The sequence below is a fragment of the Hemibagrus wyckioides genome, linkage group LG16 (assembly GCF_019097595.1).
Source record: "Hemibagrus wyckioides isolate EC202008001 linkage group LG16, SWU_Hwy_1.0, whole genome shotgun sequence".
Classification (NCBI taxonomy): Eukaryota; Metazoa; Chordata; class Actinopteri; order Siluriformes; family Bagridae; genus Hemibagrus; species Hemibagrus wyckioides.
In genome coordinates this window covers 22,475,212-22,493,075 of record NC_080725.1, presented here as the reverse complement: position 1 = coordinate 22,493,075, position 17,864 = coordinate 22,475,212, and the positions used below count along the sequence as shown (strand labels likewise).

General features: G+C 44.0%; 1 protein-coding gene across 2 annotated transcripts; it reads right to left on the bottom strand.

Moving 5' to 3' along the window:
* Nucleotides 1–460: 460 nt before the first annotated feature.
* Nucleotides 461–17,086, bottom strand: antxr2b (ANTXR cell adhesion molecule 2b). 2 transcript variants are annotated; one of them, XM_058412800.1, is made up of 17 exons: nucleotides 16,598–17,086; nucleotides 11,347–11,437; nucleotides 10,919–10,990; nucleotides 9,628–9,709; nucleotides 9,169–9,273; nucleotides 8,026–8,094; nucleotides 7,373–7,453; nucleotides 7,188–7,248; nucleotides 7,002–7,100; nucleotides 6,132–6,201; nucleotides 4,335–4,413; nucleotides 3,679–3,774; nucleotides 3,525–3,581; nucleotides 2,396–2,491; nucleotides 1,875–2,051; nucleotides 1,578–1,658; nucleotides 461–977 (listed from the first exon to the last, which is right to left on the bottom strand). In XM_058412800.1, the coding sequence occupies exons 3-17, from the start codon at nucleotides 10,981–10,983 to the stop codon at nucleotides 939–941; spliced, it is 1,257 nt and encodes a 418-aa protein (XP_058268783.1). In that variant the 5' UTR covers nucleotides 10,984–10,990; nucleotides 11,347–11,437; nucleotides 16,598–17,086; the 3' UTR covers nucleotides 461–938. The 2 variants fall into 2 exon arrangements, with proteins under 2 accessions (XP_058268783.1, XP_058268782.1); XM_058412799.1 differs by having other exon boundaries at nucleotides 11,347–11,418.
* Nucleotides 17,087–17,864: the final 778 nt, after the last annotated feature.

The window sequence follows — 17,864 nt, the reverse complement described above, 5'->3', positions numbered from 1 at the left end:
CTTCCTCTTTGCCTCCTGCCTGGCAGCTCCATGTCCAACATTCTCCTACCAATATACTCACTCTCCCTCCTCTGGACATGTCCAAACCATCTTAATCTGGCCTCCCTAACTTCATCCCCCAAACGTCCAACATGAGCTGTCCCTCTGATGTACTCTTTCCTAATCCTGTCCAACTGTGTCACTCCCAAAGAGAACCTCAACATCTTCAGCTCTGCTACCTCCAGCTCTGACTCCTGTCTCTTCCTCAGTGACACTGCCTCTAAACCATACAGCATGGCCGGTCTCACCACTGTCTTGTACACCTTCCCCTTGATTCTTGCCGATATTTTCCTATCACACAGAACTCCCAACACCTTTCTCCACCCATTCCAACCTGCCTGCACTCGCTTCTTTACCTCTTTCACACCATTCACACACCGTAACGACTGGAAAGGTGAAGAACCTGAACACAGTCAGAATCCAGACTGAAAAAAAAAAATTCTTTATTTTCTTTAGAGTCAGTGGTCAGAAGATACAGTTATGCTACCTAGCATGTGCTGATGTCCAATCATAAACATGAGATCTGTTGAGTTTTTCCATTTATATTGATGCATCACCTGGAGAAACTCTGTTCTTTTGTCTGGGATAGTGACATGTAAGACTAGTTTCGGTCATTTTCAAATTCAAATGATCTTTAGATCTTTTGTTTTCATTTTTACTAATAAATATTAATTAGGTGTCATTTGACTTTCCGTGTTTGCTGTAGTGAAACGCTACAGAAAAACAAGTCAAAGTAAGGCACTAGTGCATCAAATCAAATCAGCAGGACTGGCCAGTAAAAACAAGAGAATTAAAGTGAAAAATGTAAAAGGAAAACAATCAATGTACAATCATCTAACGGCAGAGCATATACAAAATCGTGAAAATAAAAACCAATAAAAAGGCACAAAGTGAGTGAGCTAGCGACTCTGAATCCTTGTGAACTTGATGCAGCGACCCTGCAACACAAAAACACAACACAAACACGCATGTTAAAGTCACACACAAATAATTAGCTCTAAATAAAGTACTCAGTGAATACAAGAAAATGTTTTGAATTAATAGAGCGCACGCTGAATAGCGCTGATTAAATTGTTTTTGGCGCCCTCTAGTGGCTAACTGTAGTACACATTCTAATCACACCCAAAACATTCACATTCTGTCTCTCTGTCCATATATCCAGCTCTAGAAGTATTGACACCCTATTTATTCAACATGAATTTATCTTTTATCTATTTAAGTTGTCTGTGGTATTTATGTTGTATGTGCCTGGTCTTATAGGAATCTTTTGGGTCAATAGTTGTGGACTTTCCCTCAGTGTAGCCAAACTTTATTTTAATCAGTATAATGAAGAGTTCCACCAAACCTTTCCACCTTTTTTTCTCCTTCCTGTTCTCCTAGCAGCTCAGGAGAGAAATGGAAATCTATTTCAATAGCTGCATTAGTAGAGCCGTGTGCTCATTCCTGCAGGCTTCCTGCCTTAAGTTAAATTTGTTCTGCTGTCGCTCATGGCACATGCTTTGTACGTTTCACTTCAGAAAGAGCCAACAGAAACGTACCTTGTCATGCGCTGTAGGTCTCATGATAGCGACTCGGTCGTACTGTCGCCGTAGTAAAGCTCCCAGAGCATCGAAGCGACCCTGAAGACACGAACAGAAACATGGCATTACTAAAAGTTATTCAAACAACAGAGATGGAGAGACCCATAATTTAACGAAAACCATGATGGTTGTGGTATAAGAGGAATAAAACATTTGGAATGTGCTGTTATGTTAATATGCAAACCAATCACCAATCACTCATCCTTTCACAGTTCTCTGAAAGAGTTTTTGACCCAATTGGAAATTTAGACTCACCTTAATCGGGGTGTACCATTTAGATGGAGGTGGGGGTGGATGGGGAGGTGGTGGTCTGCGAGGAGCTTTAACAATTGGCTCTTGCAGTTCCTCCTCCTCAGGCATGGTGACCACAGCGTTTTTGGCTTTCTCCAGTCGTGCTCCTTCCTCAGTAGAGCCTTTTCCTCCCCAACGAACCTGTCACAAGAGCAGAGCAGCATTTAGTCTTTCCTCACGTGACTCACGTTTACCTGTGGACAAGTACCTTCTGCTTAACCACACCGACTCACCCACAGCTCAGGATTTGACCCAGAATGGATGAGAGGTGTTTAAACAAACTTGTGAAATTAACTAGAGTGCCTAGGAACACAACTGAACGATTTTTATATTAAATTCAGGTAAATCTCATGGTCTTCTGATATATAACTGACGTTCAAATCAAAATTCACATGACATTCAAATGTCTGAAGAATCTGGATGTTTTGAAATTATTGATGAATTAAAGGGTTCAATAAAGAAGCAGAAAGTTCTGAGGTCTTTACCTCCATGCGTTTGATCCCTCCGACTCCTCTGCCTCCGTAATAGGACGCATCAACAGTGGGCCATTTCTTCTTCTGTAGAGGGTCTTCTTCCGGCTCCTCAGAAACGCAAACACACATTATTTATTTATTTAGTGCCTAGTATAGCAGATAGATGGTGCTGTTTCAGAAAGCTCTAAAGAGATTGATCTGTAACAGCTACATAATGATCTCTGAGCTTCAGTTGAATTCTGTTTCTGATTGGTCAGAAGCTGTTGGTTAATTGGTTAATTGATGGTAGTGTAGGTTTATATGAATGCACTGGTTCTGGTTCTACGGTGGCTGAGAAATGCAAAACAAAATAACAAATCCGAAAACACAAGGACGGATCAGACAAACCGGAAAAGGTAGGAATATCTTGTGAATGGAATTCTTTCTGATTGGACGAGACATGGGTCACTCAGGATCTACAGGAAGTCCAGCAGTAGCTGCAGCAGTAGAAAGTGGATTGGTGTGTGTATGAACACAGCTCTGCTCTTATAGCGCTCCTTACATCCTTTAATCTGGAACAGTTTACTCTTCCATACATTCCTGGTGTGTTTTTGGTGATCGTAAACTAATCTTTACTCCATGATACACTATCAGGATATCCAACATCACACTGACCATATGAACGTCCTTCCTCACAGTAGAGCTGAATGAATTCTATTTTCTTATAAACATAAATATATATGTTTGTTACTGTCTTTAAAAGATTTAAAGTTGCTCTAGAAACAGATTAAAGTGAAGGCAGAACTCCACACATGTACAAGAAATAAAGCTAGATACACAATTTCCTTCTTTCTGTATATCCTGAGTCGTCCAATCAGAGGTGAGAATTCTATTCACAGACCTACCTTTCCGCTTTGTCTGAATCGTCCTTGTGTTTTCGGATTTGTTATTTTGTTTTGCACTTCTCGGCCACCATAGTCAAGCAACGCTCTTTGGTTTTTATGCTTGTTAAGATGTATGTGGTTACACCAGCGCCATCTAGAGGTTATTCAGAGCACTAACGTGGCCAGCGTTTTCATGTAGTGAGGAATCTATTTTGACGAATTTTCAGCTTGGACAGAAAGATATGCAGAAGTCTGAATAGCAAAGTTTGGGTACTTACGATAAGCGGAGGAGGTGGAGGAGGAGGAGGTCGAGAGGGCGGAGGATCTTTAATGACCTGTCAGATGGACAAAATGGAATGGGAATTATTACAACAGCTGGCTGGTGCTGTCACTGTTACTGATGGAGTCGAGGATTTGTACTGTATTTCTCACCACGGTGCAGCAAAGTGGCCAGAACCACCAAAGCAGGACCAGAGCCGCTAGTAATAGCAGAACCAGTAGAACCACAATCACCACCACACCACTAGACTGTAAAAACACACATTTTATATATTTCACATAACAATCGTCATTCTGATGTCAGTGTAGATCAGCCAAGCGGAATTATTGGGGGTGGCAAAACTTTTTGAACGGTTTCAGAAATTAATTCTCATCGATTTGAATAGATAATTACTGCTCTTTTGTTTTTTTCCCCAGCATGCAGGAGCCAAATACTAATGGTAAGGGTGCCAATACTTTTTGCAGTATTTAGAAAAACATTTTTCTTTAAATGAATCAACAGTGCACATTTCATGCATCTGTGATGTTTATATTTATATTTTCTCAGCCATCTTTCATATAGTAATTCTCGTCCATAATTATTGGCACCCCCTTTAAACCAGCCTTTTGCTTCAGGAAATATTTTGTTTGAATAAGATTCGAGTTCAGATTAAACTGCTCAGCATCCTTATCCTGTATCTGTGATGAGAAACAGATACAGGACAGAGTACAAACAGTTCTAGTGTTGGCTTAATAGTGTTTTAGCGACACGCTAAAAACATGCAGGAATAATTAAACCGTCTGTCATGACACGATGCTGTTATACTCACACACGTAGTGGCGTGGATCGTAATCGGACTTGAAATGAAGGAGTGTCCGTGATTGAAACTAATCAGCACTTCAAGTGAGCTGTGGAGAGAGGAACAGCCCAGAATCAGATGTTTCCCTGAAGCTGAAGATCGGATACAGATTAATAAACAATATCCAGTCCCCTTATTGGACCAGATCAGGGTGGGGCTACGATTATGCGTTCACAGATTCGGACCAATGAGAGATCAATGGCAGATGATGTGAGAGTAAATTTTAAACTAATGTAAATCAGGACGCCTGATACCTGAAATCCTAACTGTACCGACTAGTTTAGTGGCTGTTAGCTAACTAGTCAGCTGATTGTGCTAAGGTTCGATTATGAGGGATAGTGGGAAGATATATGGTGTTTTTTGTTTAGTTATAATTTGCATATTATACATATTCATAGATCCTCCACTAGATCCCTGAAGGTGTGCTGTGGGATCTGGCACCAAGATGTTAGCAGCAGATCCTTTAAGTCCTGTAAGTTGTGGAGTGGGGCCTCCATGGATGGGACTTGTTTGTCCAGCACATCCCACAGATGCTGGATTGGATTGAGATCTGGGGAATTTGGAGGCCAAGTCAACAACTCAAACTGGTTGTTGTGGTCATCAAACCATTCCTGAACCATTTTTGCTTTGTGGCACGGCGCTGAAAGAGACCACAGCCATCAGGGAATACCGTTTCCATGAAAGGGGGTACATGGTCTGCAACAATGCTTAGGTAGGTGGGACATGTCAAAGTAACATCCACATGGAAGGCAGGACCCAAGGTTTCCCAGCAGAACATTGCCAAAAGCATGACACTGCCTCCGTCGGCTCGCCTTCTTCCCATAGTGCATCCTGGTGCCATGTGTTCCCCAGGTAAGCGACGCACACACACCCGGCCATCCACGTGATGTAAAAGAAAACGTGATTCATCAGATCAGGCCACCTTCTTCCATTGCTCCATGGTCCAGTTCTGATGTTCACATGCCCATTGCTGGTGCTTTCCACAGTGCACAGGGGTCAGCAGTTATGTAACTCCATACACAACTAACTATGATGCACTTTGTATTCTGACACCTTTATATCAGAATCAGCATTAATTTCTTCTTGAGCAACAGTAGCTCGTCTCACATGGGCCAGCCTTCGCTCCCCACGTGCATCGGTGAGCCTTGGCCTGCCATGACCCTGTCACCGGTTCACCGCTGTTCCTTCCTTGGACCACTTTTGATAGATACTGACCACTGCAGACCAGGAACACCCCACAACTTTGAGGACAAAATGTAGACTTGCTGCCTAATATATCCCACCCACTAACAGATCATCAGTGTTTAGTGCATAGTGTATATGTATATATATATATATATATATATATACACTATAATTTGTGTGTGTGTGTGTGTATAGGTTTTCTGTGTACAAAAATAAATGTTTGTAAGGTTTATGTTCGTAGTCTCCAACATCAGACCTTTGTAATAGTCAGGGGTAAAGCTCTAACTTTTACTGTAGGTATTTGGCGGAAAAGAAGAGAAAACAGTAGAAAAGTTGACCTCAGGCTTCATGCCAGGGTAAACTAAAACACACACACACACACACACACACACACACACACACACGCAGATACTGTTTATGGGTGCAGCCTCTCCTTATCAGTGCTCTCATGGAAGCACACTGAAACCCAAACAGAGAGCAAAGGATTCTCTCTCTCTCTCTCCCCCTCCCTGTGAGAGTGCCAGCTCTGTCCAGCTGCTGTTTGCTAAAATGGGAGCTGAATGTAAGAAGAATGTTACTCACTGTCCAACTTCGGTCAACAGCGGAGCCGGACACAGCAAATAAGTGTCCTTCACAACGCTGGGCTTTTCATCTAAGAGAAGGAAAAAGACATCAGCATGAGATCACTGCAGCCCAGCGGCTGAAATTTAATAACGTGACGCCATGAAGCTCTCTCAAACAATGACACAATTCACATAACACAGAACAGAGCTTCCCAAAATAGCACAGATTAACATAAGCAAGTGTGATGCATTCAAGTGGTAGCTTGATCTCTATCCACTGTGTGTGTGTGTGTGTGTGTGTGTGTGACTGAGTGACTGATTTACTACAGGTGACCATTAGGGTTCATTTCCTTCAGTAAAGAATTCAGAAAAACTGTTTACTCTACAGCTGACTTGTAATGGACATCTAAGGGCAGATGATAAGGGCAGCTATGTGTGTGTATGTGTGTGTGGGTGTGGGTGTGTGTGTATGTGAAGATATAAATCTGTAAAATTGCTCGTTTTCCAAGATGGAGCTAGTTTTTCAGAGGTAGTTGGGTGGCTTTGATGACCGATAGCCATCACAAACCCTTCTGAATAATCTCTCTCATATCTGTACATTGTTTAAAGCAGAAACCATACATTTATAGGAATTTTTGAAAATGTTTTACTTTTTACTGAGCAATTGAGGCTAAAGGGCCTTGGTGGACTTGGGACTTTACCATTAGGGTGGTGGTAGCTCAAGTGCTTAAAGCTCGGGGTTAATGACCGGAAGATCAGGGTTCAACTCCATATTACGTTCATGTGCATGTAAAGGCAGAAGTCCCAAAACATTTGGCAATATAGTGTAAGTGTGGCTGTTTGAGGATGAAACGTCCTGCTTGTGTCTGATGTGTGTGTAATGGCTTACTGTAGGCTTCCTGTTGATTGACGGAGATGGTACAGAGCACGCCCTCAGAGCTCCGCCCCTGAGTAAAGCCCTTCCCTTTTAGAACGATGTTAAAAGTTTCTGCAACAAAACATTCGATTTCAATTGCAATTTATGACATCTTTATTTTTATTATTAGATTTTTTCTAAACCTTTTTCGCACTGTACCGTTCACACACACGCTGGATGGTTCAACGGAGAAGATCTCTACGCAGGATTTCTTTAAAATCTGTAAATAAGAAATATTTAGACAAAATGCACACGTTCAATTGATTGGTTGTAAGGAACAGGCGATACAGTGCAATATTTTTGCCGTATCGCACGGATTTATCGCTAAAAACATCCTTTCTTACAGAATTCACAATCGACTTGAGCGCCTGGAATCCATCCAGCACAGGAAACACCTGATCTTTGTTGTCTGCGATATCAACCAGCTGGAGAACACACACAAAAAACAACAAAACAGGCAAATATCATCACTAAAAACTCTCTCTCTCACACACACACACACACTTTCCACAAGCTCAGCTAACAGCACTGCTGGCTTCAGAGTCTTAAATCAGTCTTAATGATGCGACATCCGGAGGGCTTTCAGCTCCCGCTCATGTCTACAGCAATCAGGAAGTGCTCGGCTGCTGCAATCCAATTACAGCCTCGGCTCGAATTTCACTTCGGATAAATGTTTGTCCAGTGTATGTCCCTTTAGGACAAGACGGCGGACACGAAGAAGTGTATTTTACTTACAGCAGCAGCTTTAGTATCTGGTTTGCCCTGGAAATGTATTTTCATGCAAACGTTTACACACAACTCTACATTAAAACATTTAAATCAGTAGCAATCCTAGACCTTCTCCACAGAATGAATAAATTAGGAATTGACCGTTCTGTAAAGGCCAAGACAATGACCGTTTTCAGAAATCAGACAATAAAGATTCAGAATGAGGAAATAATGCGTAAAAACTTAAATCCTACTTCATAATGAAATATCATCATCGTGTGTCACATACTTGCAGGACATCAAAGTCAGTCACTCCTACACAGTAAACACGAGCTCCGTACTGTCTCGCCAGATCAGCCTGCACACACACACACACACACACACACACACAAATATAAGATATTATATTTAGATATATTCAGAGTAATCGACTAACCTCCAAATTTTACATCAATATTTACATTGGGAAATCTTCTTGTGGAATAGAAGATGCAGACTGAAGCCCAAAATAGCATTACTACTACTTATGACTCATGTACACTATATTGCCAAAAGTTTTGGGACACCCCTTCAAATCAATGAAATTGAATTCAGGTGTTGTTTTTCAGGGGTTGGGCTCGGCCCCTTAGTTCCAGTGAAAGGAACTCTTAATGCTTCAGCTTCATACCAGGACATTTTGGACAATTTCATGCTCTTTGTGGGAACAGTTTGGGGATGACCCCTTCCTGTTCCAACATGACTGCACACCAGTGCACGAAGCAAGGTCCAGAAACACATGATGGATGAGCGAGATTGGTGTGGAGGAACTTGACTGGCCTGCACAGAGTCCTGACCTCAACCCCATAGAACACCTTTGGGGTGAATTAGAGCATCACAACATCAGTGCCTGACCTCACAAATGTGCTCCTATTAGAAGGAATGGTCAAAAATTCCCATAAACACACTCCTAAACCTTGTGGAAAGCCTTCCCAGAAGAGTTGAAGCTGTTATAGCTGCAAAGGGGGGACAACTCCATATTACATTCATGTGCATGGAAAGGTAGACGTTCCAAAACCTTTGTCAATATAGCATAGCTCATCATTTTATCAAGATAAGCAATGGCTCTGATGAAGATTAGTAGACTTTAAAATGAAGACATTAATTAATTAATTTTTTGAGCCATATTTATGCATCTGAAATTGTCCTTGCATAATGTTTTTGAGTGTCTTCACAGATTTTAGAGTGATGTATTGTAGTTTCATCAGACTTCTGTTTGTTATTGGTGAGTAGCGCTGAGCAATTTTTGTATTAAACCCTCACTTTGAGCTGAATCTGACTAAAATCTGAATCTAAATAGCATCACAGAAATACTGCTTCAGCTTCAGTTACCGAGACAATTAAGTTCAGAAAATGTATCCAGACACTGCTTTTATATACATCTATAAACTCTCACCTCCTTCACGGCGAGATCGTGTGGGTAGACGCTCAGTTTCCCATCAGTCAGTGCAATGACGATGCTTGCGGCTTTTGTGCTCTGGGCTTTCATCTGCTCTATAACCTGAACACATCCACAGGAGCATGAACACACTCCATACAACAAGTAATGCAATCAAACCTCGCTATTTATTCATAATCCTGACCTGAGTTCCTTCCTGTTCTCAGTTAAGTTGGAGCAGCTAGGTATACTATACACATATAATCTCTCTTAAAGTTCATAAGACAAAAAGAGAAACCGGATAAAAAACCATCTATCCTGAAGATATCCTCTAAAACTGGAAACTCCTTCCATAAACGCTATAAAGTCAGTTTATGTTAAAGTCCCTGTGAAGTCGTTACTATAGCGACCACAATCAATGAATTAATTAAGTGTGTCCCACTTTCTGACCAATCAGATTGCAGAATCCAGCCTTACCTTTTTCAGTCCCTCGTGCATGTAGGTATCACCCGCAGGTCTGATTTTACTCAACAGATCCAAACCCTTGTCTATAGCTGCCCTGCGAGCACAGAGAGGAAGTGTCACGTGACCCGTTAGTTAGTTCGAAAGTCACGTGAAGCATGTGTTGTGTTTTAGCTTTACAATCAGATCAAAGATCTTCCTGCAGGAGTGGAACAAACACCTTTACACATTCTGCTCCTCAGTTAAAATCCCACTGAACTTCTACACAGGATTAAATTACACAGCTTTTATTCACCAGCCAGAGTTTAGACTACAGTCTGAATAAAAACCTCAGCACAGGAACGGAAAAGAAACCCAAAGTTACAGTGTCTCTCGCTATCGGCTTACGGCTTCATGTTTTCAAACATTCATGACATTAAATCACTTAAGAAGTTAATTACAGGGTGTTCATATGGACTTGTTCACAAAAGAACTTGCTAGTAATTCAGTGAAACAGTGTAGGAATATTGGCTTCTCGGATTTGTGCTTAAAAAGAAGTCAAATTCCCTGTTTTAAAGGGGTAGTTTGTATTTTTTTTTGCTCTAATTCCAATTGCACAAAATCTGCAATCATATTCCACATTCATCCTTTCAAATCTTTGCTAAAACTCGGCATACGAATGTCCTCCCTTACAAATTTTCGTCTTAAGAATTGAAATTTTGCAAGAAATTCGCATTGGCATACGAAGCATTTTTGGCATACGAACGAAGCGAACAGCGGTTAAGTTGAGCGCACATCCAGGAGCCGCTCAGAACTCTGAAGCCGACCGAAGAAAGTTTACGGATTATTGTTCAGTCAGTGAAAGCTGTTTACCAACGTTGCCTTCCGCATGCATTCAAAATCTAGGTGATTTTTGGGGTGTTTTCTTGTTGACAGATTGGTGGAGTGAATGATCTGTTCTATTTTTAGCCCAAGCTTGGTGGCACGACTTCCTGTGAGGACCCTTGACATGGAATTCTTGGCTTGGGTCAGTTCTTTGTAAGCAGTTTACATGCGCTTCGTATCAGGAATATCGGTCATGTTTTTGGGCGGCTGAAACGGATTATCTGTATTTATTATTTCTTATGGGAAAATTCGTGTCAATACAAATTTTCACATCCAGACGAATTCAATTCATATTGAGGTTCCACTGTATATGCATCGTCTGCATCAGGTGCCCTTTTAACTAGGTGGAGCTAAACACAGGAACAGAGCTCATTTCAGGGCCAGAAAAAAATAATGAGTGAGATGAAGAAACTAGTCCGAGTGTGTGAGTGTGAACACACACCTGTCTCCGGTGAGAGGGAGAATGACTTCTGCGCTCGAGGAGAAGACGATAAACGAAACCCTCATCTTCGGGCTGTGAAATAAAAGCATGTGGATGTCAGAGGGTGTGATGCGGATAAACACTTCAGTGCTAAACTCAAACTGACCTTCATTACTATTTATATTTAAAACTATAACAATACACTAGCGTGCACTGAAGCTGGACGACTGACTGCTGTGGTCATGTGGGGTTTAAGAGTCTACACACACACCCACACAGACACACACACACACACACACTGTCTGATGTTAAACATAGTAATCCGTTATTAGACTTATATTTAGTGCACATGTCCTCGGTGTGGTTTTTGCTGCGTGGCTCTGAAGCTCCATCTGTTTTCATTAAAGAGTATATTCTCTCTGAGACACTGAGTCTCTCAGCCTGCTTACCTTACGAAGCGATTAGTTAGCTGCTCTACAAATTCGTATATCTCCCGCCAGTTGGTGGACACGCTGCCGGACCTGGAACGTCACACGCAAACTGTGTTAGGATGGAGAAATAAACAGATCCATAAAAGGGCTCCAGAGAGCTGTGCAGGAGATTACAGGAGGCTGGAGAAAGCTCAAGAAAAGAAAGGGGAAATAAATACAGAGATGTGTGGGGATGTGAGATACAAAGAATCTGGGTGAGATCGATGGATGGATAGAGAGATGTTGACAAAATGAAAGAGAGAACATAAAAAGCTCATCGAGGTTTCCTTGGATAAAGAGTTCATTGCTCCCTAAACCACTTCAGAGACAGAGAGCAATAAATAATAAGAGATGAACAAAGAGAGAGAGAGAGAGAGAGAGAGAGAGAGAGAGTAGTAAAATGATTAAATAAGAGAAAGGGACAGAGCAAGTTAGATATAGAGATAAACAGAAAGGGAGAAGTGAGATACAAACTGAGATGGGTAAGGAGAGAAAAAGAAAGAGAGAGAGAGAGAGAGAGAGAGAGAGAGAGAGAGAGTTAGTGAGACAGAGTGAGACAGAGTAATGCAGATATATCATGAACAAGTGTCAGACAGACAGACAGGTAGTGAGGAAGTGAGATACAAAGTGAGAGACAGACAGATAGTGAGACAGACAGACTAAGAGAGAGGTTGCTGGAGAAAAACAGACAGACAGAAAGAGAGTGTGAGATGGTGAGACAGATATAGACAGAACAAGATGGAAATACAAGGTTATGGGAAAGAGAGCTAGAGAGAAAGACATACAGTATGGAGGAGGGTGGAGGAAGAGGGTGAGTACATTATGGAGGAGGGTGGAGCATGATGGAGGATGGTGTGTACAGTGTGCAGTATAGAAGAGGGTGCGGCAGGATGGAGGAGGGTGTGTACAGTATGGAGGAGGGTGTGTACAGTAGAGAAGAGGGTGGAGCAGGATGGAAAGGGGTGTGTACAGTATAGAGGAGGGTGGGGCATGATGGAGGAAGGTGTGTACAGTATAGAAAAGGGTGGAGCATAATGGAGGAGGGTGGAGCATGATGGAGGAGGGTGTGTATGGTATTGAGGAGGGTGAAGCATGATGGAGGAGGGTGGAGCATGATGGAGGAAGGTGTAGCATGATGGAGGAGGGTGTGTACAGTATGGAGGAGGGTGTAGCATGATGGAGGAGAGTGTGTACAGTAATGAGGAGGGTGGTGCAGGATGGAGGAGGGTGTGTACAGTATGGAGGAGGGTGTAGCATGATGGAGGAGAGTGTGTACAGTATGGAGGAGGGTGTAGCATGATGGAGGATTGTGTGTACAGTGTGCAGTATAGAAGAGGGTGCGGCAGGATGGAGGAGGGTGTGTACAGTATGGAGGAGGGTGTGTACAGTAGAGAAGAGGGTGGAGCAGGATGGAAAGGGGTGTGTACAGTATAGAGGAGGGTGGGGCATGATGGAGGAAGGTGTGTACAGTATAGAAAAGGGTGGAGCATAATGGAGGAGGGTGGAGCATGATGGAGGAGGGTGTGTATGGTATTGAGGAGGGTGAAGCATGATGGAGGAGGGTGTGTACAGTATGGAGGAGGCTGGAGCAGGATGGAGGTGGGTGTGTACAGTATGGAGGAGGGTGTGGCATGATGGAGGAAGGTGTGTACAGTATAGAAAAGGGTGGAGCATAATGGAGGAGGGTGGAGCATAATGGAGGAGGTTGTGTATGGTATTGAGGAGGGTGAAGCATGATGAAGGAGGGTGTAGCATGATGGAGGAGGGTGTGTACAGTATAGAAAAGGGTGGAGCATAATGGAGGAGGGTGGAGCATGATGGAGGAAGGTGTGTATGGTATTGAGGAGGGTGAAGCATGATGGAGGAGGGTGTGTACAGTATGGAGGAGGGTGTAGCATGATGGAGGAGGGTGTGTACAGTAAGGAGGAGGGTGAAGCATGATGGAGGAGGGTGGAGCATGATGGAGGAAGGTGTAGCATGATGGAGGAGGGTGTGTACAGTATGGAGGAGGGTGAAGCATGATGGAGGAGGGTGTAGCATGATGGAGGAGGGTGTGTACAGTATGGAGGAGGGTGTAGCATGATGGAGGAGAGTGTGTACAGTATGGAGGAGGGTGTGTACAGTATGGAGGAGGGTGTAGCATGATGGAGGAGGGTGTGTACAGTATGGAGAAGGGTGTAGCATGATGGAGGAGGGTGTGTACTGTATGGAGGAGGGTGTAGCATGATGGAGGAGGGTGTGTACAGTATGGAGGAGGGTGTAGCATGATGGAGGAGAGTGTGTACAGTATGGAGGAGGGTGGAGCATGATGGAGGAAGGTGTGTATGGTATTGAGGAGGGTGAAGCATGATGGAGGAGGGTGTGTACAGTATGGAGGAGGGTGTGTACAGTATGGAGGAGGGTGTAGCATGATGGAGGAGGGTGTGTACAGTATTGAGGAGGGTGAAGCATGATGGAGGAGGGTGTGTACAGTATGGAGGAGGGTGTAGCATGATGGAGGAGGGTGTGTACAGTATGGAGGAGGGTGTAGCATGATGGAGGAGGGTGTGTACAGTATGGAGGAGGGTGTAGCATGATGGAGGAGGGTGTGTACAGTATCGAGGAGGGTGAAGCATGATGGAGGAGGGTGTGTACAGTATGGAGGAGGGTGTAGCATGATGGAGGAGGGTGTGTACAGTATGGAGGAGGGTGTAGCATGATGGAGGAGGGTGTGTACAGTAAGGAGGAGGGTGAAGCATGATGGAGGAGGGTGGAGCATGATGGAGGAAGGTGTAGCATGATGGAGGAGGGTGTGTACAGTATGGAGGAGGGTGTAGCATGATGGAGGAGAGTGTGTACAGTATGGAGGAGGGTGGTGCAGGATGGAGGAGGGTGTGTACAGTATGGAGGAGGGTGAAGCATGATGGAGGAGGGTGTAGCATGATGGAGGAGGGTGTGTACAGTATGGAGGAGGGTGTAGCATGATGGAGGAGAGTGTGTACAGTATGGAGGAGGGTGTGTACAGTATGGAGGAGGGTGTGTACAGTATGGAGAAGGGTGTAGCATGATGGAGGAGGGTGTGTACAGTATGGAGGAGGGTGGTGCAGGATGGAGGAGGGTGTGTACAGTATGGAGGAGGGTGTAGCATGATGGAGGAGAGTGTGTACAGTATGGAGGAGGGTGTGTACAGTATGGAGGAGGGTGTGTACAGTATGGAGAAGGGTGTAGCATGATGGAGGAGGGTGTGTACAGTATGGAGGAGGGTGGAGCATGATGGAGGAGGGTGTGTACAGTATGGAGGAGGGTGTAGCATGATGGAGGAGAGTGTGTACAGTATGGAGTAGGGTGTGTACAGTATGGAGGAGGGTGGAGCATGATGGAGGAAGGTGTGTATGGTATTGAGGAGGGTGAAGCATGATGGAGGAGGGTGTGTACAGTATGGAGGAGGGTGTGTACAGTATGGAGGAGGGTGTAGCATGATGGAGGAGGGTGTGTACAGTATGGAGGAGGGTGGTGCATGATGGAGGAGGGTGTGTACAGTATGGAGGAGGGTGAAGCATGATGGAGGAGGGTGTAGCATGATGGAGGAGGGTGTGTACAGTATGGAGGAGGGTGGTGCATGATGGAGGAGGGTGTGTACAGTATGGAGGAGGGTGAAGCATGATGGAGGAGGGTGTAGTGTGATGGAGGAGGGTGTGTACAGTATGGAGGAGGGTGTAGCATGATGGAGGAGAGTGTGTACAGTATGGAGGAGGGTGTAGCATGATGGAGGAGAGTGTGTACAGTATGGAGGAGGGTGTAGCATGATGGAGGAGGGTGTGTACAGTATGGAGGAGGGTGAAGCATGATGGAGGAGGGTGTGTACAGTATGGAGGAGAGTGTAGCATGATGGAGGAGAGTGTGTACAGTATGGAGTAGGGTGTAGCATGATGGAGGAGAGTGTGTACAGTATGGAGGAGGGTGAAGCATGATGGAGGAGGGTGTAGCATGATGGAGGAGGGTGTGTACAGTATGGAGGAGGGTGAAGCATGATGGAGGAGGGTGTAGCATGATGGAGGAGAGTGTGTACAGTATGGAGGAGGGTGTAGCATGATGGAGGAGGGTGTGTACAGTATGGAGGAGGGTGTAGCATGATGGAGGAGAGTGTGTACAGTATGGAGGAGGGTGTAGCATGATGGAGGAGAGTGTGTACAGTATGGAGGAGGGTGTAGCATGATGGAGGAGGGTGTGTACAGTATGGAGGAGGGTGAAGCATGATGGAGGAGGGTGTAGCATGATGGAGGAGGGTGTGTACAGTATGGAGGAGGGTGAAGCATGATGGAGGAGGGTGTAGCATGATGGAGGAGGGTGTGTACAGTATGGAGGAGGGTGTAGCATGATGGAGGAGAGTGTGTACAGTATGGAGGAGGGTGTGTACAGTATAGAAGAGGGTATGTACAGTATGGAGGAGGGCGGAGCTGGATGGAGGAGGGTGTGTACAGTATGGAGGAGGGTGTAGCATGATGGAAGAGGGTGTGTACAGTATGGAAGAGGGTGTAGCATGATGGAAGAGGGTGTGTACAGTATGGAGGAGGGTGTAGCATGATGGAAGAGGGTGTGTACAGTATGGAGGAGGCTGGAGCAGGATGGAGGAGGGTGTGTACAGTATGGAGGAGGCTGGAGCAGGATGGAGGAGGGTGTGTACAGTATTGAGGAGGGTGAAGCATGATGGAGGAGGGTGTGTACAGTATTGAGGAGGGTGAAGCATGATGGAGGAGGGTGTGTACAGTATGGAGGAGGCTGGAGCAGGATGGAGGAGGGTGTGTACAGTATGGAGGAGGCTGGAGCAGGATGGAGGAGGGTGTGTACAGTATAGAAGAGGGTATGTACAGTATGGAGGAGGGCGGAGCTGGATGGAGGAGGGTGTGTACAGTATAGAAGAGGGTATGTACAGTATGGAGGAGGGCGGAGCTGGATGGAGGAGGGTGTGTACAGTATAGAAGAGGGTGGAGCAAGATGGAAGAGGGCAGAATAGCCTCTTATCATATCACGCTGCTATCTGAGGAACACCTTATTATTATTATTATTATTATTATTATTATTATTATTAATATAACGATTAACATTCAGCTCTTCGGTGCAGAAATATTTGTTATCATATTTATTAATATTATAAACCAAATGATAGTGAAATTTCCTCATTAAATGTGTTTATTATTATTATTATTCATTTTTTTTATTATTATTGTGCGGTGGGCGTGGCTGCACTCACCTGTCCAGCACAAAGTATAAATCAAAAGCTCCATGGCAGGACTCGTCCTCTCCTGTACACACACACACACACACGGCGAGCGCGCACAGGCGGACGAACCGAACCGCGGCGGCGCGCATTTCTCCGACCGGGACACACCGGACGTGCACGTGCACTTTGCAAGGCAGAGTTTCGAAAAACCAAAAAAAAAAAAAAAAAAGGAACGCTATGGCATTAAACAGCTCTTCGCAATAAACGACATGGTTTCCGAAGTCAGAACTGCACCGAGCTGGGGTCCAACAGCGCGCGCTTCCAAATGAACCGGGTTGCCATAGTTACCATATTGCAAACTTATTAAACAGAGACATATTTCCGGTAAAGTTGAAAAATCTCTCATGCATGAATCCTTTAATCCATTTTAGATAACTGCGCCTGACTGTGGAGGCCTGAGATCCTGCCAGCCGTGATTTCTGTGTGTGTGTGTATGAGTGTGTGCGCGAAACCACGAGAGCGGCGCGCGCTTAAAAATGTAGGAGCGCACCCTTGAACGCACTGCGCGTGCGCGAAAGCGGCGCCCTCTGCTGTATGACTAAGCGTTCGGAATTAAAACGAATAAATTTTAACAGGTTAAATTTTTATAAAATTACAAATTTTAACAGGTAAAATTAATTCATTAAAACACAGGTTAACATTTACTCTCATAAAAAGCCAGGATTTATGAATATCCGCTTTACTTTTTAAACGATAAAATTAAACTCCGCCCTGAAACGACAACAACAAAAAAAAATTCTACTCACACATTTCTGATGTGTTTAGTGATTTTGGTGCTAAGATATGTCAGTTAGCACTCTATCTTCATTATTCCTGTGAAAGAAATGAAAGAAATTCTTGCTCGGTCTGTATTTTGGAGTACAGACCATTTTCAATGTTACATTTGTTCAGAGTAAATGAGTGATTTGAGATATTTTTATCGATAGAACAGTGTCTGTATTTTAAAATATGAGTCAGGTCATCACTAAGTAAATCAGCTGGCTAGCTTAGCACACAGCTTTGAAGAGTCCAGGTAGCACACAGTTACCCTCTACTCTGTAATGTGATTGGTCCAGTGCTGATCGTTTAGTGATATCACAAACCCAAACAAAACCCTGGCCCTGAAACAGTTTTACAGACTTAAGAGGTTTTAAGAAATTCTTTTTTTAGGAAACATGATGACTCTGATAATGACTCCCATGCCATATTTTTGAAACACTCGTAATCCATGGTCATGCTAACCTCTTGTTGTTTCTTG